Genomic DNA, 23,817 nt, shown 5'->3' with positions numbered 1-23,817 from the left:
TTAAACTGATCTGATGACTTGGAACATAGGATTTCACTGCAAGTCTCACTTTTTAGTCTGGAAATACTTCTGAGGTCTGTCTTCTCACAGCTGGATCACCTGTTTCCTGGTTTTATTACACAATTCAGAAGGCTACAAGAGGAGTTTGGGGGCTTGGCACCTGAAAATTTAGACCCCATTCTTATTAAGTAAAGGAAGAGGTAGGGAGGCTGAGGCGGGCGGATCATGAAATCAGGAGATGCAGACCGTCCTGGCTAACACAGAGAAACCCTGTCTCTACTAAAAATACAAAAAATTAGTCGGGCGTGGTGACATGCGCCTGTAGTCCATCCCAGCTACTCGGGAGGCCGAGGCAAGAGAATCGCCTGAACCTGGAAGGCAGAGGTTGCAGTGAGCTGAGATCACGCCACTGCACTTCAGGCTGGGCAGCAGAGCGAGACTCCATCTCAAAAAAAAAAAAAAAAAAAAAAAGGAAGAGGTAAAAAGGCAGCATTTAATAAGTACCTGTTGTATCCTTTTAAGTGTTTGTTGTGGTAATCCTCACAAAGACCGGGACTGATGGAAACTCCTTGCTATCAAACTTTTTTTCTTGAGGAATTTTGCTTTTCAAGTGCATGTACACTATTAATATTTTCTACCCAAGAGAGCATTCTAAGCTAATTTATGCAGTGTGACTGTATTAAGCATTAAGCTTCCTTCAGAGCTGGCCTATCGGAGATGCTACTGCCCTTTCTACAGGTATGTCTGAAATGCCTGCCCAAGATGGCCCTTAGCCAGTTAACAGCTTTATAGCCCATCCTCATTGCTTACTGCCACCCCTCAGCTGGGGTCCAAGGCCGTACTATCCAATTTATTCACCAGACCTGCCTCCAGACATCTGCTTCTTTCAAAAATTAGTGTTTTCTATCAAGGAGCATGTTCCAGAGCATTTCCCACAGATGTCCCAAAGAACACTGTCCGGTGCTGTGGTGTACAGTGGCAACAGCATTAGACTAAGTGGAACTTCCCAGCAGGCTACTTTAGAATCCGCTCATTTGACTAGATATGATGTAATTGGCTGTCTTTAAAAACAAAACGCGCGCACACACACAATCTGATAGGCATATCTCATGCCCATTCAATATGCAATGTTCTTCGCTCACTGAATTTAAGCCTGTATTTTAAGGTTTTGTGGTTCCTCGGCCACAATGGGTGATGTCACTGATAGAATGAAGCTGAGTTTGCAAGGGTTTGGGGCTGTGCAAGAGTAAACACTAGAGCTTGAGTTGTTATCCAGCTGGCAAGCACGGAAGTCTTTGAAGAATGTAATGTAAGAAGGGAAAAGAATGTAAAGCTTTTTGTACCAAATGAGAGTTGGAGCCCAGCCAACAAATGCTTTTCTCTGTGTAAAAGTCTCTCTGGAAGGGACATTCCATCTCCATGGTGCACTCTGAGGGGCACTGTCAGCTAGAGATTGGCCCCATCCAGGTGGGAGGAACCCCTTTGGGATGGTGAGTATCCAATCTGCTGTGCATTTGACAGGATCTCTGAATGGCTAGGTAATGGATCCCAAGCAGGCTCACAAATTTTTTTTTTTTTTTTTTTTTGAGACGGAGTCTCGCTCTGTCTCCCAGGCTGGAGTGCAGTGGCGCGATCTCGGCTCACTGCAAACTCCACCTCCCGGGTTCACGCCATTCTCCTGCCTCAGCCTCTCCGAGTAGCTGGGACTACAGGCGCCCGCCACCACGCCCGGCTAATTTTTTTGTATTTTTAGTAGAGACAGGGTTTCACAGTGGTCTCGATCTCCTGACCTCGTGATCCGCCCGCCTCGGCCTCCCAAAGTGCTGGGATTACAAGTGTGAGCCACCGCGCCCGGCCAGGCTCACAAATTTAAATGAGGGCTTTGTGTGCAGAAAGAGGCACAAGTACAGATTACTTTCCTACCACTAGATTTTTGGGGAGAGTCACCATGGAATGTTGACAATTACTTAAAAAGCTTTTAAGCTCCCTTGCTGAATTCCTGTCCTGTCCCTGAGGAAGCAGATGGTCATACAGCCATAGGCACCCACCCGAAATTTCCCTAGGAGTTGGAATAATGCTAGAATTGAAGACCTTCTGAGTAAAGAGCTTCTCTGCCTTCTCAGAGGCAGGAGAATTTGTACTGGTTGTGTTAAATGTATAAAAAGCTATATGTTCACCAGTTTACTCATTTCCAATGTGTAGATGAATAAAATGTAGTGTGCAAATTATTTGAAAATCCCAGAAGGAAGGTACTTTTCAAATACAGTATTTTTTTTAACAAATAAACTTACTATTTTTACAGCACTGTTTTTGCCAAGAGTTGTGAAATAACTTGTGTACTTGGGGAAGTGGAGGTTAAATACCTGCCCTAAAGTCATTCCACCACCGAGTCAGCACTGGAAATCTCATCTCTTGCTTTGCCACACTATTTTAAGAGCTGTCCCTGTTGGAACATAACAACTAGGCAGACTCATGTAGCATTAGAGTTGGAAGGCCTTTTTAAAGACATCTGGTCCTACTTCTTACATGATACACAATTCCCCCTACCAACTACCTATGAAGAGCCCTTCTGTCATACGGAGCTCTATCCTGGGATAATTCTATTTTAGGAACTATTAGATTGTCATACTAAGCCAAAAGCTGCCTCATGTCCCGGATCTGGACTACTATGCCTTGCCCCCACATCATGTTAGAACTTGAGTAGTCCTCTCAGGCCTTCATCTTGATTGGATAGGGACTCAAACCCAGCTCAAGAAGATAGTGTTAAGAATTGCAAAGCTTCCAATTAGGGTTCACAGCCCCATTGGGCAGATAAGGTGCCTACTCAATGGGAATGCAGTTGGGCAGGAAGATGGTTCCTGTCAATTAGCAAGGAAGCACACCCTTGTCCTGAGGCACAAAGCTTAGCCAGCGGCAGGTGGGCTGGATTTTATCCCCCACTGGTTTATTCAGCCAGGTGTGCCTGTACAATGATCACTACACAGCCATACTTCTTGGCCCTGTTTTAACTACTTGTCCTAATGTGATTAAGGACAGGGCTCTCCCGCTGGGCGCAGTGGTTCACATCTGTAATCCCAGCACTTTGAGAGGCCAAGGCGAGCGGATCACCTGAGGTCAGGAGTTCAAGACCAGCCTGACCAACATGGTGAAACCCCGTTTCTACTAAAAATACAAAAAAATTAGCCGGGCATGGTGGCAGGCACCTGTAATCCCAGCTACTCGGGAGGCTGAGGCACAAGAATCACTTGAACCCAGGAGGCAGAGGTAGCAGTGAGCCGAGATTGCGCCATTGCATTCCAGCCTGGGCAACAAGTGAAACTCCGTCTCAAAAGAAAAAGGGCTGTCCAACAGGTTTTCTGCTTCCATTTCTACTTTCCACTGGGTCCAAGAAGGTTTCTCCCTCTTCAAGTCATTGTGCAGTTTATTCTGCTCTACTTCTTTAAAGCACAGGACCCTGTTGTTGCACATAGCCTTTGCCTCACCAGTGTTGCCAAACTTCAGCTCCCCACACCGGGCAGCCTGCGCCTGTGCACCATTCAGGTGATGATCTGTCATCTCACAAGGGCTCCAACAGATGCTAGGACCGCCTTCGAGACAGAATGCCAGGCACACTTCTGATATGTGAAAGTATTTCCACCCTTGCAATAATTTAAGAAACATCCGGGCAGGGCACAGTGGCCCACGCCTGTAATCCCAGCACTTTGGGAGGCCGAGGCGGGCGGATCACGAGGTCAGGAGATGGAGACCATCCTGGCTAACACGGTGAAACCCCGTCTCTACTAAAAATACAAAAAAATTAGCTGGGTGTGGTGGCGGGCGCCTGTAGTTCCCAGCTACTCGGGAGGCTGAGGCAGGAGAATGGCGTGAACCCGGGAGGCGGAGCTTGCAGTGAGCCGAGATCGCGCCACTGCACTCCAGCCTGGGCGACAGAGCGAGACTCCGTCTCAAAAAAAAAAAAAAAAAAGAAAAAAAAAGAAACATCCAAGAATGCACTCATAGCCTGTAAGTTTTTGGTGAAGCTGGTCAGTAATTTTTCCCACACTATCCTGTTTCCTTTTCCCAGATTCCTCCGGGTCTCTCATCTTCCCCTCTTTGCTTACCAACGCTGGCCATGTTAATCCTTACCTACTCTACACTGACACCTACATGTGTCTATTTAGAATGGATGTCCTCTGGTCTCTGCCGCCTTATTTCAAATAAGTGTTGATCAGTCGGGAAACACGTCTTGGACACTGATTTCTGGCTAGTACATTGTGTACTTGTATGCAGGAAAGCAAAAAGTATCTAATGAAAGCAGCCCTCCTCCGGAGTTTGCTGAGCCACAGAAACCATAAGCCAAATCCCAGGCGCTTGGATTTCTTAAGAAACAGCCAAGGCTTTGTGTCTGCCTCTCTGGACTCACCGCAGCCCTGGCCAGAGGCAGGCATAGGGCGCCACGTTGAGAGAGCTTCCTAGAGGACTCACCGTTGGCCAGTGCAGGCTGCAAAATGTGCGGCGGCGGAGAGACGCTCCTCCAGCCATGTGCACGGCGACAATCCCAGGTAGAGCTGGAATGCAGGCTGCCCCGAGATCCCCACCTGCTGACGCTTCCCTCGTAGGAACCGGTTAAACGGAACCTCTAGGCATCTCGGTTTTAGAGCGGTCTTCACGCCACAGCCCTCCGCGCCCAGGTCCTCCGAAGTTGGGACACCGCCCACGTTTCCCCCGTGACGCGGGCGCGGGGGCTCGGGAGTTGTAGTCTCGGGCAGGGCGCGGGCACCGAGGCCGGGGCTGCGCGGACTCCACGTCCCGGCGGGCGGCGCGGCGAGGCCTGGGGCCGCCAGGGGCGGGGCCGCTCGGCCCTTTAAACCTTTCAGGGCTGCTCCGAGGGCCGCAGCTAGAGTCGGCGCCACGAGGGGGCCGAGCAGGGTGCGGCGGCGGCGGGGCGCTCCTGGGAGGTGCGTACTGGGCTCCTTCCCTTCCTCCTGGCTTCCAGGAATCACCTGGGGAGTCTCGCGTCCCGAGTCCTGCGGGGGTCGCCGGCCGCAGGCTCCGGCCCCAGCCGGGGTCCCCGCGCCCAGGCGAGCGGGGGCCGGGCTGGGCTTTCCGCTTGAACCCGCCCCTCGCCCAGGGCGCCGATGGTCAGGTGGTTGCCTGCGCGCCGCCGACTCGCCACCGCTCCACTGGGCCGGCACCTAGCCTCTCCTTGGCGTGGCCTCTTCGGTTGTCCAGCCCTTCTCCCAGCCCTGGTCCCTCAGAAGGAGGGTAACTCCCTTCCAGATGTTACGGTCCGCCTGCGTCTCTCAGCACGCCGGTGGCATTTGGGTTGACCGCGGAGGCCCCCAGTGCCAGAGGGTGTCCATGTTCTGCCGTGGGCTCAGCCCAAACTTTGGACGCACAGAGACCCAACGGGAGCGCTGGATAAGCTGTTGACCCCCTTCCCCTCCCCCTTCCCGGCCAGTTACCCACTCCTGGACTTTGATCTCTCTCCACCAGGCCAGGGCAGCTGATGGTTGTGGCAGAAACATCTCAAGGTAGCTGGTCCGCCCCCACTTCCCCATCTACCTCTTGTCCTCCCCCCCACACCACCACCACCCTGGCTCCCCTCCCTCATGACCGCCTGGATCCTCCTGCCTGTCAGCCTGTCAGCGTTCTCCATCACTGGCATATGGACTGTGTGAGTAAAGGGGGGTGCGGGGGGCAACAGGAGCTTGATGACGCACACAAAGTCCCTTGTCCTGTCATAGCAAGGGTGGTACCCAGGGTCACTCTGGCTGTCTCAAAAGCCTGGCTTGGTGCCTGGGCACGCAGCCCCTTGGGACAACCTGGCACCACTGCTGTCCAGCAGGGTGGCCCTGACAAATATACTTCTAGCCAGAGCAATTTCCAGAGGGCCTCTAGCTGGGGGACATGCTGCAGGTGCTGGTGTGGCATCACGCCTCAGGGACCTCAACTTGAGTCCCCAGCAACAATAATGAGGCTGAATGGGGCCAGAAATCAAGATTGAAGAGAAGGGTCGTGGGATGGGTTGAGTGGGGCTCGGGAAGGCTGCCAGGGTGACAGTTCTGTTCCCACAGGTATGCCATGGCTGTGATGAACCACCATGTATGCCCCGTGGAGAACTGGTATGAAGGACTCTGCAGATAACCTTGCTCTAAAGCTTCCTTCATCTCTGTCCCCTCTTGGGCCTGAGGCTACCACCAGCCAGACTGCAACCCTGAGCCTCACTCCTCTTCTCTGAAATTGGTCCCCAGGCATGGCTTCATGCCACCTACCCACTTCCCACCATCCCTTTGCCCCTTTGGTTACTGCTTCAGGCGGGCACTGGGGAGTGGGATCTTCTGTCCTTGTTGGGGAGGTCTGGGAGAGAGCCCTCTCTGAGGCCTGAGGCCATAGGCCAAGGGCCTGGGGGTAGTCCCTTCCCCCAGTCTACTCCCTGTCCTGCCTGCCAGGTCCTACAACGAGTCCTGCCCTCCTGACCCTGCTGAGCAAGGGGGCCCCAAGACCTGCTGCACCCTGGATGATGTCCCCCTCATCAGGTAAGGCCTGGACATTGGGCAGGTCAGGGAGATCTAAGGGCCTCCCAGACAGCCCCTCAAGCAAAGAGCTGTCCTTGGGTCTCAGGAATAATAAGTATCCTAAGAGCCACTTAATAACAACACTACTTGCCAGTTACTATGGGGCAGGCACTCTGCTGAGTGCTTTATATGCATTGTCTCTTTTCATCCTCCCAGGAGTGAGGCAGCTATTGTTTTCACCATTTTATAGGTGAGGAAACAGGCTCAGTCTTACTCATCCAGGTCACACAGCTAATAAGTGGAGGCACCTGGATTTAAGCTGGAGCCCTCAGATTGCCCAGCCTGTGTTCTGGCTCAAGGATAGCCAAACCAGCCGCAGGGCTCAGCAAAGAGTGTCAGGTTGCCCGAACACTCCTGGGCACTCCCTTCTCTCTCACGCACATGAGCTCTGCTTTGGGGGCCCAGCCTGGAACCAGTTGTTCATGAGGGACCCTGGATCTTCACATAAATCAGTGGCCTGCCTGCCAAGGAGCAGGTGCAGGTAAAGCAGGGGAGAGCCAGTGAGCCAGAATGGGGGCCCCCCGGGCCTCCTGCCCCCATCTTACTCTGTCCTTCCCCCTCCTCGCAGCAAGTGCGGCTCCTATCCCCCAGAAAGCTGCCTCTTCAGCCTCATTGGCAACATGGGTGCTTTCATGGGTGAGTTGTACCCTTAGCCCTGACCCTGCGTGCCCAGCCCAGTGCTCCCCACACAGAAAGGCCCAGGAAGCCCTTCTTCTGTGCAGCCCTCCCCACCAAGGGCTAAGGCAAGAGGCAACTTCTCTCCCCTTCCTTGAAGGCCAAAAGCTGACTCCCACACAGCCACCCTGCTGGCTGGAGCCTGAGGAAACCTAGTTTACCACCTGCTTGTCTGTTCCCTTCTGCCCCTCAGAAGGGGCAGGAGCACCACAGCGTCTGGGGGAAGCTGACAAGCTCACTGGGCAGGGCCAGGGCTGGAGGAAGGCGTCAACTGTGCTCTCCTCCCCCAGTGGCCCTGATCTGCCTCCTGCGCTACGGGCAGCTCCTGGAGCAGAGTCGGCACTCTTGGGTTAACACCACGGCACTCATCACAGGCTGCACCAACGCCGCGGGCCTCTTGGTGGTCGGCAACTTTCAGGTGCTTCCCCGTCTCCCCCACAATCCTTGAACTTTACCTAACAAGGCCTGGCTGCCTGCAGTGTGGCACCTCAAAGTTGGGGCTGGAAGGAGGGAGAGGAAGGAAGAGGGAGAGAGGAGATTCACTGAAGGAGGGGTGGAGAGGTGGGGCCATGGCCACATCACCAACTGGCCCTTCTCTGGGCCCAGGTGGATCATGCCAGGTCTCTGCACTACGTTGGAGCTGGCGTGGCCTTCCCTGCGGGGCTGCTCTTTGTTTGCCTGCACTGTGCTCTCTCCTACCAAGGGGCCACTGCCCCACTGGACCTGGCCGTGGCCTATCTGCGAAGTGTGCTGGCTGTCATCGCCTTTATCACTCTGGTCCTCAGTATCCTTTCAGGACGGGGCAGCCAGGAACTCATCCTCTAGCTCAACCTTTCTCCCTCCCAAGAGGATGGGGGGTGGAGGCCTAACACTGCCATGTGGGGGAGAGGACTAACACCTCTCCCTTTGGAGAGGTGAGGCCTGAGACTGCAGAAGGGGTGTTGCCAGGTTTCCATATGTCCTACTGAACATTTCCTTAGCCTCATTTTAGGTGGAGTCTTCTTTGTCCATGAGAGTTCTCAGCTGCAACATGGGGCAGCCCTGTGTGAGTGGGTGTGTGTCATTGATATCCTCATTTTCTATGGCACCTTCAGCTATGAGTTTGGGGCAGTCTCCTCAGACACACTGGTGGCTGCACTGCAGCCTACCCCTGGCCGGGCCTGCAAGTCCTCCGGGAGCAGCAGCACCTCCACTCACCTCAACTGTGCCCCCGAGAGCATCGCTATGATCTAAGGTCTGGGGAGGATGGCTGGCCCGGCCTCTGCAGCACCCCACCCCATATCTTCTTTCCATTTATTTTGTACCAAAAACAATTTTGAGAAAGTATTCTGTTGGGATCTGGGCTTCCTCACTTCTGGAGAAGTGGCCATCCCATGCCCACCTGTGCCATAGAGGAGTGGGCCCTGCTAGCTGCCACAGCTGCATGACCTGCTTCCCCACCCCACGGTGTCGTTTTGTTTTTAAAGGTCACCTGTCCTCACTCACCCAGCCAGCCCTCAGGTGCCTTCTACTCCCAGTGCCAAAGCCAGACCACTGGGGTTTCCTGCTGCAGGAATTGGGGGCTGGGAACAGCAGAGGGGATAGAAGTCTGGTGGAGGTGGAGTGGGCACGCCTTAGCCTACGGAAAGGCCCATTTCTGGGCCCACTGAGCTGCACTGGGATTCTTCACTCTGCCCCTCACTTCCTTTAGGGCAAATAACACAGCAGAACCACGTGGGTATTTTAGTACTTTTTTTATATTAAAAGAATTCTAATTTGCATGTTTGTAGCCTGTTCTGGAGAGTTGGGGGGCCTGATCTGGGATGGCTTTCCATAAGCCAAGGATGGGAGGAAGCCCTTGCCCCCCAGGAGTGCTGAGTGCAATCTGTTGCCAGAAACAAAGGATGCCAGGTGCCACCCAAATACCCCTTCAAACGGCTTGAAACCCTTCTGGGCCTCTAAGCAATCTAAAGAACTGACTTGGTCTGATAATCTCACCCATCCCCCACTCAGAGTCTGGTTTGAACTTTGATTCCTTATGAGGCATGGGGGGAAGGTGGGGGTGGTACAGAGAGCAACTTTAAAATATTAAAAGTGGCTTTCGCAGTGGAGCGAAAGAAAACCTGTGGGATTACAAAGTTAACTAGACATTGCAGTGGGAGGAGGGTACAGGCTAGTTTATCAGTTTTTTTTTTTTTTTTTTTTTTTTGAGACGGAGTTTTGCTCTTATTGCCCAGGCTAGAGTGCAATGGCATGATCTCAGCTCACTGCAACTTCTGCCTCCTGGGTTCAAGCAATTCTCCTGCCTCAGCCACCCAAGTAGCTGGGATTACAGGTGCGTGCCACCACGCCCAGCTAATTTTTGTATTTTTAGTAGAAACGGATTTCACCATGTTGGTGAGGATGGTCTTGAACTCCTGACCTCGTGATCCACCTGTCTTGGCCTCCCAAACTGCTGGCATTACAGGCGTGAGCCACTGCACCCAGCCTAGTTTATCAGCTTTAAGTGATTAACTGGGTACCAGACCCTGACACATTTTGCCTTCCAACCATGAACACATAGGCCCAAGCCCTGGCTGATGCAGTAGTCCAGTTCTTTACCACTGCCATGAGTCCAGATGGGCCAGCAGGGAGGAAAACCGCAACCTGGTGCCTTCTGCAGTTTAGGATCACCTTCCCCAACAGAAGTAGAGACCTGATGGAGGATGCAGAGCCCCTGGCCAGGTCTGTGATCAATACAGCCTCAGGGTGGGTAAAGAAACCTTTAATGAGGATTCAAGGTTAATAAGGAAGACGCAAAGGGCCAGCACTCAGCCCCAACCTCCTCACGTGTACATGGCTCCATGGAGGTTCTCCAGTCGGTGTTGCTGCTGCTGTTTTCGAGCCTGAAGGAAAGAAGGCACTCTGGGCAGGGGCCAAAACTGAAGGCCTATGGGTGAGGGGATGGGCAGCTATTATGGGGCTGGCTCTGTTTTCAGGCCTCTGGCGTCTGCATTGCTGAGGCTCTTACTGCAAATCAAAGTCACTAAGAAGACAGCCAGAGCCAGGGATTCTGAGGCCTACCCAGTCTTGCTGAGGTGGGAAGTGATGGCAGCGGGGACAGGACTGAGGGAGCCCATTATGATGCCTCCACTTAACCATCAGCCCCTACCTTATCTCGTCTATGCTCCTCGTAAGTGTCGTCATCAGTGGGCAGCTCATGGCGGCACAAGGGACAGGAATTTGTCTGAGAAAAGTAGAGTAGTGTTCCAGCCTTGGTCTGATCTTCATAAGCTGATAACCACCCTCCCCTGCTCCCAACTGCCACTCTTCTTCCATCCCCCAGCAGTCCATGAACAGAAAGAAGCTTGAGTACTGGGCCCAGGGCAGGGTGAGAGCTGGAAGAGAAGCAGTACCTTGCTTAGCCAGGGCAGAATGCAGCTGGAATGGAAAAGGTGATGGCAAGGCATCTCAATGGCAGTCTCCTCCTCCTCAAATTCCAAAAGACACACGGGGCACTTGAGCTCTTTAGGAAGGAGTGCTGATCAGGAGAGCTGCTACAGGCTCTGCCTCCCAAGCTCCCACTCCTGAAGGACACTTGTCCCCACCCGACCTGGCAAACCGAAGGACCAGACCACAGTCTGGCTTGGGGAAGGGGTGGGTCTGGCCCAAATAGCAGAAAGAATTAGTGTCCTCACCAGCCTGAGAGCCTCTGATGACTGTCCTGGGGAGGTTCTCAACCACAGTCTTGGCAGCTGGTGGAGGCAGGTGGTGGTCCCAATCTACTACCAACCCCAAGTCTTCAAAGTCCATCCTATTGAAAAGCGACCTGGGGAAGAGGATGTAAAGTCAGAACAAAGGAAAACTATGCTTTTTCTTTGCCCCCACAATCCACTGGACATTAATAAACACGCTGCCCAGCTAGTAGAATAATAGCTACCCTTAGTAGTTAGTAGATGCTCACTAGATAAAAAGCACGATGGGAAATAGTTTACAACTGCTATCAGACCGCCCCAGCACGTAAAGTGTTTATTCCCATTTTACACATGAGGCAACAGACTCAGAGAAGTTACTCAGGCCACGCTGAATAAATAACCTGGTAGAGCCAGATTCCAAGTCAGCAGTGCCTGCTGTTACTGATGAATATACCCACTCACAGCACACGGCCTCAACCCCGCCCCCATGCCTCACCTTCTCTGGGACCTCCCAGAGCCCGCTGTCCTTCCGCCCCCACGCCCACCACTCTCCAGCTCCAATCTTTCCCGCAATCCCCTTGCCCAGGCCAGCCCAACGGACGGCCCAAATTATCGAGATGCTCATCCCCACACCCCTCAGTCTCGCCACCCCAGATTACTCATCTGTCCTCCCCAGAATCCGCTGCCCCTGGTAATCCGCCTTCTCCAGCCCGCCTCAGCCCAGAAACCTGCTGGTTGAACCCTATCCCCAAGCCCCGCGCACCCACCTTGCGAGCTCCAGCAGCATGTTGGTTCGCGTCTCCTGCTCAGGGTCCGACGGCTCGCAGTCGTGTTCATCGAAATAGGACGCCATGTCTGTCCAGCCTTCTGAGACAGCCCTCGGACCCTGCTCGATAGCGGCCTAGCGGCGCTGGCCAATAAACTGACGAGCTGAGAGAGGCTGGCCAATCAGAGTATCCGAGGGACGGGCACAGTGGCTCGTTAAACAGCACGGAAAGCGGAAGTACTAATTCGGCCCCCTCTCATTGGCTTGAACAAGTCAGGTGACCAGAGACTAACGCCAATGATGGAGATCGGGCTGGTGAGGAAACGTTTGTTTTGGAATCGGAGCCAAGACAATTTCCGTGGATTTCTGGCGCGGTCGTGTCCAAGTGTCTGGTGTGTAAGGCTCTTCAATCTGCCCTGAAGCTCAGAGGGCTTCGACAGTACAGATGCTAGAGGCCTCTGCGAGAAAAGGCGGCGCTGGCCCAGGGGTTCAGGTTCCTGCGAGCGTTGGGCCATGGCGCTTCCGGATGCGCTGTCCGGATCCCCGCCGGACACGTCTGCCCCGCGGCGCTCTAGTTGGTTCAGGAGTTTGCGTTTGATTGCTCCCCAACCCCGAAAAAAAAATTCCTGCGCATTTCTTATGTGTTAGGCATAATAATAAAGGGTGGGGCAAGCCTCCCCAACTGAGAGAGAGAGATCTCTCTGCGGGAGAACCTGGGGCCTCAACCAGCTCATGGGACTGTTACCTTCAGCCCGTTGCCATCCCTAGCTTCTGTAAAACTGGTGGCTTGTACTAAGACCTTTTCATTCCAGGTTACACATGAATTCCCAGAGGAGAGAATGGGCGCGGAGGAGCTTTAGAAACACCCGTGTCTGATACCTTCGAAGATTCTGATTTAACTGATCTGTGGTGTGGCCTGGGCAATGGCACTTGTATAAATTCTGCAGGTGAAGCAGGTTTAAGAACCGCTGCACTCAATGATTTGGATGATAGGTACTATTTAGCATCTAGAACTGTTAGTCTGATGGATGTTTTACACGCTCGATCATCCCCTCAATAGACCCAGGAGCTAAGCGTCATTATGCCCTTTTTACCTCAGAAGTGGCTTGCCCAAATTTGCAGTCTGTAAGTGGTGTTGCAGACCAGCTGCAGGGCCAAGTGCTTTCCTCCATCTTTGCCAAGAGAGGAAGATGCTAATGCGCTCAGTGAAACTAACGCGCTCTGTAAGGGGTAAAGCTCCACACAACTCAGGCTTATTCTGGTTTCTGTCAGTAGCCCTCACTTTACCCAGCAAGGAACTGCTTATTTTACACACTTGACCCTGAATTCCCCTTGCCACTCACACTTGAGTTTGAGCTGCAGATAAGTAGCCTAGGCAGAGGCTGCCCTGTTGCCACAGTCTTGGTGTGGCTTTATTTCCTTCTTCCATGCCTTTGCCCATGTGATCTTTGGGCATGCTTCCTCCATGCTTCTTCCAGTGATCTTTGCTATGGCCCTGAAGGCACTGCCTGCCTGGCCCTATATGGCCCTGTAGCTTTGAAAAGCCTGAATTCAGGCTGGGCATGGTGGCTCACGCCTGCAATCCCAGCACTAAAGGCAAGAGAATTGCTTGAGCCCAGGAGTTCGAGACCAGCATCGGCAACATAGACCCCGTCGAAAGAGGGAGGGAGGGAAGACATAGGAGAGACCCCCTCGAAAAAGGAAGGAAGGGAGGGAGGGAGATGGGAATACCAAGGAGCGCTTTAAGGTCCCCATCTCTTGCTGTCACTTCCCCCATCTGCAGTCTGACGTAAAGCTTGAGGTAGATACAATGTGGAAAGAGAAATTGAGGAGTGGGAAGTGTTCAGAGGGGAAACCATTTATCTGAAGGTGATAGCCTTATGAAAAAATTTTTGGGCCAGGCGCGGTGGCTCACGCCTGCAATCCTAGCACTTTGGAAGGCCGAGGCGGGTGGATCACCTGAGGTGAAGAGTTCAAGACCAGCTTGGCCAACATGGTGAAACCTTGTCTCTACTAAAAATACAAAAATTAGCCGGGCGCGGTGGCTCACGCCTGTAATCCCAGCACTTTGGGATGCCGAGGCGGGCGAATCACGAGGTCAGGAGATCGAGACCATCCTGGCTAACACGGTGAAACCCTGTCTCTACTAAAAAAAATACAAAAAATTAGCCGGGCATAGTGGCAGCTGCCTGTAGTCCCAGCTACTTGGGAGGCTGAGGCAGGAGAATGGCGTGAACCCGGGAGGCGGAGCTTGCAGTGAGCCGAGATCGCGCCACTGCACTCCAGCCTGGGCGACAGAGCGAGACTCCCGTCTCAAAAAAAAAAAAAAAAAGAATACAAAAATTAGCCAGGTGTGATGGTGGGCACCTGTAATCCCAGCTACTTGGGAGGCTGAGGCAGGAGAATTGCTTGAACCCAGGAGGTGGAGGTTGCAGTGAGCTGAGATCGTGCCATTGCACTCCAGCCTGGGCAATAGAGCAAAAACTCTGTCTCAAAAAAAAAAAAAAAAAGGCGCAGTGGCTCACGCCTGTCATCCCAGCACTTTGGGAGGCCGAGGCGGGCAGATCACGAGGTCAGGAGATCGAGACCATCCTGGCTAACACGGTGAAACCCCGTCTCTACTAAAAATACAAAAAATTAGCCGGGCATGTTGGTGGGCGCCTGTAGTCCCAGCTACTCGGGACGCTGAGGCAGGAGAATGGCGTGAACCCGGGAGGCGGAGCTTGCAGTGAGCCGAGATCGCGCCACTACACTCCAGCCTGGGGGACAGAGCAAGACTCCGTCTCAAAAAAAAACCAAAAAAATTGGTGAAGTGCTTTCTTCTTTGTCATCCCATCTACAGTCTCATTGGTCCTCTAAGCATCCCCAAGATGACAGAAAAATAATAGATTTCATTCTCAGAGAAGCAGGCTCAGATGGGGAGGACTGGTTCAAGGGTCTGGTTTGGGGGCCATTGTGTTCTTGCATCCACACTCCCTGTCTATGTAGGGTTGGATCAAGTAGGGAAGGGAGAGGAAGGAGCCATCTTCCAGGGGTAGAGTCCTTTGGGTGATGGGCTTTTTAAGCAGCCCTAGGGGTAGAGACAGATGGGATTAACCAACCTGGGGACCTTCACACACAGATACCAGCTTTTAATCAAAAGCAGCTTTTACTGAGCTCCAGGTGGGGCTGGTCCAGCATGGCCAGTACAGCAGGCTGCCCTCAAGGGCCAGTCTGTGGCATGACAGGAAATGCAGGGGTGCACATGTTGGGGCTGCCCTTTGGCACTCACTGGGGTGGGTCAAGGGAGAGCAAACACCAAGGTCCTCTGAAGACCAGAATCGGCCAGTGCAGCCATTTGGCTTCTCCTTCAGGACCAGCTGGGTCAGTCCCCAGGCCCTGAGGCAGTGCCTGCATCCTGGGTCCGTGGGGCACTACTGCTGTCACTTCTCTGAGGGAGAAAAACGACCAGCAGCACAATCAGGATGATGAGCAGGCCACCGACCACCACCAGCCCCACGCAGATCCGGTAACGGATGTTCTCCCGGCGCTTCTTCTGGGCCAGGTTCTTTGTAGTCTTGGTGAAGGTTGAGCTCTGCGGATACCCCCACACACAAAGTGGGAGTTAGCTGGCACCCCCTTGGCCTGGGAGCCAGCTCCTCCCAACCCCATCTCAGTAAGGCTTAGTCTCCTCCTGCATCCTCCCCATCTTGTCTACTTTCTTTCTTGGTGGTTTTTTTTTTTTTTTTTTTTTTTTGAGAAGGAGTCTCTCCCTGTCACCCAGGCTGGAGTACAGTGGCACAATCTCAGCTCACTGCAACCTCCGCCTCCCGGGTTCAAGCAATTCTCCTGTCTCAGCCTCCCTAGTAGCTGGGACTACAGGCGCACACCACTGCGCCTGGCTAATTTTTGTATTTTTAGTTGAGGCAGGGTTTCACCATACTGGCTAGGGTGGTCTCAAACTCCTGACCTTGTGATCTGCCTGCCTCGGCCTCCCAAGGTGTTGGGATTACAGGCGTGAGCTACCGCGCCCGGCCTTGTCTGCTCTCTTTCTATACCACCTGCCGTGGAACCCTCCCAGCCTGACTCATCTCAAACACCGGTGTGGCCCTTGACTTTCAGCCCACCCTCAGTTAACAATGCCAGTACTCAGGCTGGACACAGTGGCTCATGCCTGTAATCCCAGCACGTTGGGAAGCCAAGGTGAGAGGATCTCTTAGATCTAGGAGTTCAAGACCAGCCTGGGCAACATGGTGAGACCTCATCTCTACAAAAAATAAAAAATTAGACAGGCATGGTGGTGCATGCTTATAGTCCTAGCTCCTCAGGAGGCTGAGGCAGGAGGATCACTTGAGCCTGGGAGGTAGAGGCTGCAGCAAATATGATTGTGCCACTGTACTAGCCTGGGCGACAGAGTGAAACTCTGTCTCAAAGTAAAAAAGAAACAAAAAACAATACCAGTCTTCTACCTTTAGGAAGGTCCACAGCTTCAAACCAAGGCCTTCTTATCTTGTGGGGTCTATCTGTTGCATGTCTAAGCTATGGGTGCCTGAGGAAACCCAGAGGCCCCACGCTGGCCCTCAAGAAAGCCTCAGCCCCACCAAGGACCTGGAGATCCTGAATACAGCCCAAGAGAGACTTTCCCAATCCCCTCCCCTCCCCTCCATGCTCCCCCAGGCCTCACACCATATCCAGCAGTTGGTCTGAACGCTGCTCCAGTTCGGCCAGCTTCACACCACGCTCCAGGACCTTGCCGAAGTTGTTACGCATAATTTCTGTCACTTCGTTCGCCTGCTGCTGGCACCGCTCCAACTCTTTTCCTGCCTGGACACCAAGCCCGAGGTCAGGGCTGCATGAGGCCCCCACCTGGCCCTCATCTGCCCCTGAGATCTAGAAGCCTCCTTCTCCCCCTGTAGGTGGGTACAGCATGAGAGTAACAGCATCCTCCGTGTAAGGGTATGATGTGTGCAGAGTGAAGGTCTGGCCTTCAGGGTGAGTGCGGCACACCTTAGGTCTCACAGGCTCCTCCCCTTGCACATCAGGGCAGGGCCTAGGACCTAGCTAAGCCCTGGCTTCCAGCAGCTCAGCTTCCTCTAAGCTGTCCCAAGGTGGGATCTTCCCAGGACCCCACCCTCCCACAAAGCTGATTCTTTTCTCACCTGCTCCAGAATGGCCTCTACCCAATCAATGCACAGCTGCCCTAAGGCTTCCCACTGGCCTAAGAAGGCAGCAAAGAATGGGTAACCAAGCTACCTGGCTGGAACACACAGGGAGGAGACCTACCCTACAGGCTAGAAAGGTAATTTTGAAGCAGCACACATCATAGTCTCTGCCTAACCCCTCTATCCCCAAACTGAGAAGCTCAGATCTCCCTTCTTGGGCCTCTGACTGGTCAGGCCAGTTCTGCCTCTTGGCCTGATCCTGCTCCCTATATCACTCCCCCAACTTCCCTCTCTGCCTGGGAACCTCAGTGGTACTGGCCTCTGGCCTCCAGCCTTCCACTCAGCTGGGGTCCTCGCTGGGGTCCAACTTACAGAGATGAGACCAACTCTTGGATTTCCCAGCCTGGGCGGCAGCTTTGCCTAACAGAAAACACCAGCTCATTTCAGAGGACTGGGAAGGGAGGACTTGGATCCAAGCTGGGGAAGGTTGAAATGGCAGGGGAGAGAGAAAGTCTGGGTCATGTGCAAGAAAGGCACTGGGCTTTGGGTGCACGTAACAGAGAGAGACCCCAGGCAGGAGGCCCTGGTATAAGCCAGAAGCCTAGGAGCAGGGACATTTCAGGGAGATGAATACCAGTGGATTAGCAAACCACAGAAACTCCTTCCTCTTAGCCCAGTTCCCCACAGCCCATCCCTGCTCCCTTCCCCTCCTTACAAGAAGGGCAAGCTTCTTTTCCTGCCAGCCCACGTCACCCATTGTCTACAATAGACATTTTGGCACTTGACTGAATTCCACTTAAAAGCAGAAAACTTAAGTGTTAGAAGAGATCTGGTAGTCACAGAGGGCCATCTCCCACTCAGCCAAGAATCCTCCTTCAGGATCCTTGCAGCTGCTTGGTACACAGCCTCCAAGAATTCCCAGTGCATGAGTCCTATCTCCCCAGCTGGACCACAGACTCCCAGAGGGAGGGCAGGGAGCAGTGCCCTGCCTTTGTCCACCACCATCCCACCGGGAGGCCAGCACAGTGCTGACCATTGCAAGCAAGGACTCAGTGAGTGGGCCAGTTACGATACAGCCTAACCAAAAGCAATTCTTATTCTCAAGAGATGTTCTCCCAGCATGTTTTTCTAGCCCTGCATGAGTTTCAAGGGGCAGGCATTTGAAACCCAAATAGGTCAATATTTACCCATGAGCTAGAAAAGCAACCTGCTTCAAGAGAGGTCAGGCAAACCACTGTAGGGGAGGGTGCGCTCACAGGCTGGAGGAAGCATTAAGCAGGAAACACAGAGGAACAACGAAGAGAGCAGGGAAACTGCACTCTCACCTTTTCTTGAGTCAACCATCATCACTATTATTACTACTATAGCATTCAACAAGCCTCCATCATTCAATCCTTTGAACTTCCCCACATTCAAATACTCCAAGGCAGGCTGGGCACAGTGGCTCACACCTGTAATCCCAGCACTTTGGGAGCCCGAGGCAGGCAGATCACTTGAGGCCAGGGGTTCGAGACCAGCCTGGCCAACACGGTGAAACCCTGTCTCTACTAAAAATATAAAAATTAGCCAGGCATGGTGGTGCATGCCTGTAATCCCAGCTACTTGGGAGGCTGAGGTGGGAGAATCACTTGAACCTGGGTGGCGGAGGTTGCAGTGAGCCGAGATCACACCACTGCACTCCAGCCTGGGCAACAGAGCAAGACTCCGTCTCAGCAAACAAAACAAAACAAAACAAAAAACAAAATTAAATAGTCCAAGGCAAAAACTTGAGAATGGATAAAGACTCGAAAATAAGAGTCACTGCTAGAGACTGGGAAAATGCTGGATATTATCTTTTTATTTTCTATTCTAAATGCTACAGCTGTTGTTACCTTATTCTTCAACAAGAGGTGATATTTGGGTCACATTCTCCAAAGAGCTGGCTGTGCTTCCAGCTGTAATCTGGACCAGTCTCCCTCAATGCGAAGCCAGGGCTGCCTGGAGCCAAGATGGACCCACGCCTAAAAGAACACATTCGCTCCAGGGAACACAGAGGCCTTAGACTCAAGTCTCAGGCCCTCCTTGGCCCCCACTCAACCAGAGGAAAAAGGACACTGACTATATACACAGGTCTCTGCTAGCACTGTGAGAAATAAAGCTCCAGGGACCCTGGAAGGAGGTAAGCAAGAGGACAAGGGCCACACTGCCTTATGCCACACTGTAACTCAGCATAATGTCTGCAGACAGCAGAGATGTGATAAACAGTTCCTGAATGAATGGTGCCTATATTTTTAAAGATGGGGTCTTGCTATGTTGCCCAGGATGGTCTTGAACTCCTGGGCTCAAGCAGTCCTCCCACCTCAGCTTCCCAAAGTGCTGGGATTATAGGCATGAGCCATCATGCCTGGCCTAACTGTGCCTATTCTTAAACAGACCACTTTGCCCTGGGGAAAAGACACATGTAATACAATTAGAGAAGAGTAAAGAGTTACACTGTGCGATACAGATAGTAAGTGTCAGAGCTGCCACAGAGAGGGTGCCATGGCGGGGGGGGGGGTGACCCCTTGAAGGATGACATGGAGCAGGGACATTCTGGCACTGAGAGATAGGGATACACCCTGACAGTGAGGACCAGGCAGAGGATGCGAGGGACGGGGCAGGACAGAAGGCAGAAAAGGTCAGGTACAGAAGACTGGCTCCAAGCGATTGATAAAACTTAAGAGCTAGTGTGGGTTTTTGAGCCAAGGGTGACAGTGAAGAAGTGCTTCAGGATAATTTCTCTATTGGTGGTAGACAGGCACAGATAGAAGTAAGAAAATGGCAGAGAGGCCAGCCAGAGGGGTGGAGAAGTACATCAGCAAGACTGTGAGGAGATGGTCACCAGGCTGGAGATGGGTGACAAGCAGAGTGTGGAGAAAGGAAGAAGGGTAAGACAGGCATTTCTGAGACCTGAGGCCAGAAGCCTGCAGGGCTTGGAATTTTGAGCCAGGGCGAGAGAGGAGCAGTTGTGTAATTGCCAGAGAGTGGCAGTTACACAGGAAATGTTCTTGACAGACTGTTGCCCCCTATACAGAATATCCCCTCTATGACACTCAAACCTCTCAGGTTTTTCTGGGCTCAATCTCTTTGATTCCTCCTATCAAAACGCAGTTCTCAAAACCACACCATCTGGGCCAGGCACGGTGGCTCATGCCTGTAATCCCTGGACTTTGGGAGGCCAAGGTGGGCGGATCACGCCTCTACCAAGAAATACAAAAATTAGCCGGGCGAAGTGGTACCTGCCCGTAGTCCCAGCTACTCGGGAGGCTGAGGCAGGAGAATTGCTTGAACCTGGGAGGCAGAGGCTGCAGTGAGCCAAGATTGCGCCCAGCCTGGGCGAAGGAGTGAGACCCTGTCTCAAAAAAAAACAAAGAAACAAAACCAAAAAAAACCTCCCTATCCTAACTCTCCTTGTCTCTCCATCTCCTGTCTAGTATCCAAGAAACTCTGTTCTAACTGTCATCAGATGAATGGGCGCAAGTACCGGTATAACATTGGCTCCCTAAATCAGCACTCAGCTCAGAGACTAGGAGCAGGGCTCTGCTTTGCACCCCTCTGTTGAAATCCTGCTTCTGCCACTCTCCAGCTGAGTGACTGAGACTGAGGATATGACCTTTCTGACCTCCACTTCCTCTTCTGTAAAGTGCTGATAATAATGACTTCTCTTATAATGTTAGCTAAGGATTATGTGACATATTGTAAATCAAAAGTTTAGCACAACGCCTGGCACATACTAAATGCTCAATAAGTAAGAGCTATTATATCGATGTGGCCCACACTTCCCTAGCTTCTTTTTTTTTCTTTTAGCAGTCAGATCTCAAGAATTGTACAATATGGCCAGGTGTGGTGGCTCACGCCTGTAATCCCAGCACTTTGGGAAGCCAAGGCAGGTGGATCACAAGGTCAGGAGTCCGAGACCAGTCTGGCCAATATGGTGAAACCCTGTCTCTACTAAAAATACAAAAATTAGCCAGGCGTGGTGGCAGGCGCCTGTAATCCCAGCTACTCGGGAGGCTGAGGCAGGAGAATCGCTTAAACCTGAGAGGTGGAGGTTGCAGTGAACTAAGATAGGGCAACTGCACTCCAGCCTGGGCGACAGAGCAAGATTCTGTCTCAAAAAAAAAAAAAAAAAAAAAGAATTGTGTAATACACGTGGTCAATAAAACCTCTTCGTTTTACAAAATGCACAGCCAAGCAAGCTCTTCCCTATGGCAAACTTGTACACATAGTACACATAATTGTTTCTAACCTGTAGCTCAGAACTTTATATGGGCCTTTGGTAACTAGCATCTAGTTTATTTTCTTTCTTTTTTTTTTTTCTTTTTTTTTTGAGACGGTGTCTCGCTCTGTCACCCAGGCTGGAGTGCAGTGGCGCGATCTCCACTCACTGCAAGCTCTGCCTCCTGGGTTCACACCATTCTCCTGCCTCAGCCTCCCGAGTAGCTGGGACTACAGGCACCTGCCACCACGCCCAGCTAATTTTTTGTATTTTTAGTAGAGACAGGGTTTCACCGTGTTAGCCAGGGTGGTCTCGAACTCCTGACCTCATGATCCACCCGGCTTGGCCTCCCAAAGTGCTGGGATTACAGGCGTGAGCCACCACGCCCGGCTGCATCTAGTTTATTTTCATCTGGCACTGCAGGCTCTTGAGGTTTTACATCTTGAGCAAGAATAACAGCCACGATCCAATGGGCACATACTCTGAGGTAGGCACTATGCTGCTTGCTGTTCATTTGCTCTGTCTCATTTAATCCTCACCCAACAACCCATTGAAGACCATATTATTAACCCAGTTATTTTGTTTGTTTGTTTGTTTTTGTTTTGAGACAGCCTTACTCTGTCACCCAGGCTGGAGTGCAATGGTGCGATCTTAGCTCACTGCAACCTCCGCCTCCCGGGTTCAAGCGATTCTCCTGCCTCAACCTCCCGAGTAGTTGGGACTACAGGCGTGTGCCACCACACCCAGCTATTTTTTTATATTTTTAGTAGAGATGGGGTTTCACCATGTTTGCCAGGCTGGTGGTCTTGAACTCTTGAACTCGTGATCTGCCCGCCTTGGCCTCCCAAAGTGCTGGGATTACAGGTGTGAGCCACTGCGCCTGGCCTTTTCCCAGTTTTATAGGAAACTTTGGCTCAGAGGTGTTAAATCACCTGTCCAAGATCACAGAGCCAGTGAGTAGAAGATCTGGGAGTTGAACCAACACAGACTCCAGGCACCACATTCGTAACCCGTGTGCTAAATTAGATGCAGGTACAAGGAGGTCAGACACTTCAGCTGACTGGCTAAAGAATCACCAAACCTTTTGATGCTACCAACTTAATTTGTGTGCATATGAGGGAGGCCCGTGGCTCAACACACACATTCTTTGGAGAGAGGATCATCTACAAGATTAACGAATTCAAGTAATTACTCATTCCATTTCCATCTTTCCCATCACTGCTTTGTTCCTGCTCTGTCCCCTATACTTGTCACCATGCTGGCATGAAGGACATTTCCAAGAAATCCTTGTTGGTTGAATGAGTCATAGAGAAGAAAAGAAAAGTGAAAGGAAGAAGAAAGGAAGTGAAAGGGAGGGAAAGGGGATAGGTGGAAGGAAGGGAAAGAGCTAAAGGGGCAAGAGTGAAAGAAGAAACAGGAAGAGGCTAGGAGATGGATGGGTGGAGGAGCGACCTCCCCAGGCTCTCCTCCACAGACTGCCTCAAATGTACCTGTGACAATCCCCAGGTTTCCCAGTATCCTCCTCCCCCAATAAATTATCCTGCCTTCAGCCTTCACTTCAGGAACGTCTCCCGAAGAGCTAAGGGCCAGCTGAAGCCCACCCCTACCTCTGCCTGACCCCTTGCCCTGCACACCCTTAAGTGGGCTCTGGGCTCTGACCTATTCTCAGAGCCTTCCTCAGCTTCCTGGCCTGGCCTGGCCTCAGAGCTCAGTGCTACCTTCCTGCCCCACTTCCTCTTCCTGCCTCCAAGTTCCCTGGAGACGAGGCCATCCAGGCATTGACCCCTAGCCAGGCCATATCCATCACACCTCTGTCAGTTTCTCCAAGGCAAAATCTTAAAAGCACCAAGCCTACTTCCTGCCCAGTCCACCTTCCCAGGAGCCCTAGGGAAAGGGAGAAACTGGCACCAGCTGTTCCTGACATCTTCGCCTTGGTGATGGCAAGTGAGGACAGAGGCCAGGATCTGCAGCAGGAGTGGGGATGACTCAACTCACGAATGTGTCACTAGGTAGAGGTTAGCAGGGAGTCAGGCCTGTGCCACACTTTGGTAACTTCGGTGGAACTTTCAGAGTAAACATCTCCCTTTCTCTTTCTCTAGGGGAGGAGTTCGCCCTCCAACACCCTGCCATGGGGCTGGAATGGCCTCTGCCACCCCCATCTGCTCAGGTTTCCAACTCCTGAGCCAGGCTTGGCTCCTCACAGCTGCGGAAAGGGTTGACGAGGTCGTTACATTTCCTACCACTTCTTAGCAGTGGGTTCTGAGTGCCAGGCGGGTCTCTGCCATTGGGTCTCCTTTAACCTCGCAAGGACCCAACAAGGCAGGTATTACTGACCCCACTTGACGGGTGCGGAAAAGAAGGCTCAGGGAGGTTAAGTGACTTGTCCCGGGTCACAGAGCTGGGATCCCAGCCCGGAGTCCGACTCCAAAGTCGGTGCTCTTAACCGCTTTGCTTCAGGAGAATGGGGAGCCCGAGCCCCGCTCTCTCTGCGCGGTGCAGCCAGGACGGGGCTCACGCATTTCCCTCCCAGGCGGCGCGCGGGGAGTGGAGGGTCCGCCCCGTCCTGCTCCGGCCGTGGTCACCGCCTCAGGTCTGACCCGCGTGGGCCCTAGGGGAGGCCCCCGCCCGCGGACTTTGGACTCCTCTCTCCCACCCCCGCCACTCGCCCTCTGCCCGTCGCAGGGCTGGCCGGCCCCGCTCGGGCCCTCACCATCGCTGCTGCCGCCGACGCCTCGCCGGCTCCCGGCTTCTCTGCCTGCGGAGCGGCCGCAGCGCCAGCTGCCCCGGA

At 52.7% G+C, this 23,817-nt stretch overlaps 4 protein-coding genes across 9 annotated transcripts in view; 1 reads left to right on the top strand and 3 right to left on the bottom strand.

Moving 5' to 3' along the window:
* The window catches only part of USP39 (ubiquitin specific peptidase 39), a 59,257-nt gene extending 54,655 nt beyond the window's left edge, over positions 1–4,602 (bottom strand). Inside the window, exon 1 of the mRNA XM_032178417.2 lies at positions 4,465–4,602. The gene's annotated coding sequence lies outside the window, so the exon portion shown is untranslated. The remainder of the gene's footprint in view (positions 1–4,464) is intronic.
* Positions 4,436–8,992, top strand: TMEM150A (transmembrane protein 150A). Of its 6 annotated transcripts, none has more exons than XM_058428321.1 (8): positions 4,436–4,541; positions 5,476–5,656; positions 6,057–6,104; positions 6,432–6,518; positions 7,126–7,193; positions 7,523–7,650; positions 7,839–8,016; positions 8,224–8,992. In XM_058428321.1, exons 2-8 carry the CDS (start codon positions 5,592–5,594, stop codon positions 8,463–8,465), a joined length of 816 nt encoding a protein of 271 aa, XP_058284304.1. In that variant the 5' UTR covers positions 4,436–4,541; positions 5,476–5,591; the 3' UTR covers positions 8,466–8,992. The 6 variants fall into 6 exon arrangements, with proteins under 6 accessions (XP_058284304.1, XP_032034312.1, XP_058284303.1 ...); XM_032178421.2 differs by lacking the exon at positions 4,436–4,541 and adding an exon at positions 4,843–4,937; XM_058428320.1 differs by lacking the exon at positions 4,436–4,541 and adding an exon at positions 5,103–5,244.
* A 967-nt stretch (positions 8,993–9,959) lies between these two features.
* On the bottom strand, positions 9,960–11,900 carry RNF181 (ring finger protein 181). Its single transcript, XM_032178427.2, has 5 exons — positions 11,653–11,900; positions 10,889–11,019; positions 10,607–10,716; positions 10,363–10,437; positions 9,960–10,096 (listed from the first exon to the last, which is right to left on the bottom strand). The coding sequence occupies exons 1-5, from the start codon at positions 11,736–11,738 to the stop codon at positions 10,037–10,039; spliced, it is 462 nt and encodes a 153-aa protein (XP_032034318.1). The 5' UTR covers positions 11,739–11,900; the 3' UTR covers positions 9,960–10,036.
* Positions 11,901–14,767: 2,867 nt separating this feature from the next.
* Positions 14,768–23,817, bottom strand: VAMP5 (vesicle associated membrane protein 5). The gene is made up of 3 exons (XM_032178431.2): positions 23,740–23,817; positions 16,317–16,454; positions 14,768–15,225 (listed from the first exon to the last, which is right to left on the bottom strand). Exons 1-3 carry the CDS (start codon positions 23,740–23,742, stop codon positions 15,016–15,018), a joined length of 351 nt encoding a protein of 116 aa, XP_032034322.1. The 5' UTR covers positions 23,743–23,817; the 3' UTR covers positions 14,768–15,015.

The sequence above is a fragment of the Hylobates moloch genome, unplaced genomic scaffold, assembly GCF_009828535.3.
Source record: "Hylobates moloch isolate HMO894 unplaced genomic scaffold, HMol_V3 SCAFFOLD_15, whole genome shotgun sequence".
In the NCBI taxonomy this organism is placed as follows: domain Eukaryota; kingdom Metazoa; phylum Chordata; class Mammalia; order Primates; family Hylobatidae; genus Hylobates; species Hylobates moloch.
Note: the sequence above shows the minus strand (reverse complement) of the source record. Positions and strands in the feature narration are given on the sequence as shown.

What these genes read in the sequence shown, in the direction of transcription:
- TMEM150A (XM_058428321.1), top strand. Translation starts at nt 5,592, where the DNA reads ATGACCGCCTGGATCCTCCTGCCTGTCAGCCTGTCAGCGTTCTCCATC. An exon ending in GTATGCCCCGTGGAGAACTG is followed by an intron (nt 6,105 to 6,431) that starts GTATGAAGGACT and finishes CCTGCCTGCCAG; the next exon opens with GTCCTACAACGAGTCCTGCC. An exon ending in CTTTATCACTCTGGTCCTCA is followed by an intron (nt 8,017 to 8,223) that starts GTATCCTTTCAG and finishes GCCTCATTTTAG; the next exon opens with GTGGAGTCTTCTTTGTCCAT.
- RNF181 (XM_032178427.2), bottom strand. Translation starts at nt 11,738, where the DNA reads ATGGCGTCCTATTTCGATGAACACGACTGCGAGCCGTCGGACCCTGAG. An exon ending in ATGCTGCTGGAGCTCGCAAG is followed by an intron (nt 11,020 to 11,652) that starts GTGGGTGCGCGG and finishes CCTCTTCCCCAG; the next exon opens with GTCGCTTTTCAATAGGATGG. An exon ending in CATCAGAGGCTCTCAGGCTG is followed by an intron (nt 10,717 to 10,888) that starts GTGAGGACACTA and finishes TCCTTCCTAAAG; the next exon opens with AGCTCAAGTGCCCCGTGTGT.
- VAMP5 (XM_032178431.2), bottom strand. An exon ending in CAGACCAACTGCTGGATATG is followed by an intron (nt 15,226 to 16,316) that starts GTGTGAGGCCTG and finishes GGGTATCCGCAG; the next exon opens with AGCTCAACCTTCACCAAGAC.